The 547-nt window shown below is 53.9% G+C and overlaps 1 protein-coding gene across 1 annotated transcript in view; it reads left to right on the top strand.

The window, feature by feature from the left end:
- Positions 1 to 547, top strand: part of EMH_0067100 (uncharacterized protein) — a gene marked incomplete at both ends in the record, with an annotated part of 1,905 nt that overhangs the window by 695 nt on the left and 663 nt on the right. Inside the window, 3 exons of the mRNA XM_013498588.1 lie at positions 3 to 98; positions 248 to 305; positions 486 to 547. Of these exons, the coding sequence (XP_013354042.1) occupies positions 3 to 98; positions 248 to 305; positions 486 to 547 (216 nt within the window). The remainder of the gene's footprint in view (positions 1 to 2; positions 99 to 247; positions 306 to 485) is intronic.

Genomic DNA, 547 nt, shown 5'->3' with positions numbered 1-547 from the left:
GTGCCCGATCCATTTAAAGATGTGAAGGATCCCACTTTAATCCCCGTGATGATCGAGGACATGTTGGCCGCGGGGAGGTCGATCGCCTTCGTTGTAAGGTGAGTTCCGCAGGCTTTGACCGCCAGTTCAGTCTGCTTGCAATTCCCTTTCATAGTCAAGGTGGCTGGAAGGAGGACAAGCCCTCGTTCGTTTGTTGCTTGCTGTGCTTCACATTTGTGCGTGTGTTGCGTTATGTACGTTGCTACAGACGTTGCAAGTACTGCGGCATCGGGATTCGGGCACTGAAAAGGGCCGGGAAGGATACGGTAAGCGGAGAGGGTTCGTAGTACACGCAAGTGGTTGGGCTAGCGTATTTAGGGCGAGGGGCCGCTTCAACCACAGGGATGGACCCGACCGCTCACCCTGACGCCGGCGAGGGGCACAGTAGCTGCTGAGCAAAGCGACGATACACCGAAGGAAGTTTTGTCTTTTGAGTGATTTTTTAGGTGGTGGTTATGGTCGAAGGGCATCCTCACCAAGGTGTTATCAGTCGACATCTGAGGAACAG

Source organism: Eimeria mitis, genomic scaffold (assembly GCF_000499745.2).
Source record: "Eimeria mitis Houghton genomic scaffold, Emh_scaff3544, whole genome shotgun sequence".
Classification (NCBI taxonomy): domain Eukaryota; phylum Apicomplexa; class Conoidasida; order Eucoccidiorida; family Eimeriidae; genus Eimeria; species Eimeria mitis.
Note: the sequence above shows the minus strand (reverse complement) of the source record. Positions and strands in the feature narration are given on the sequence as shown.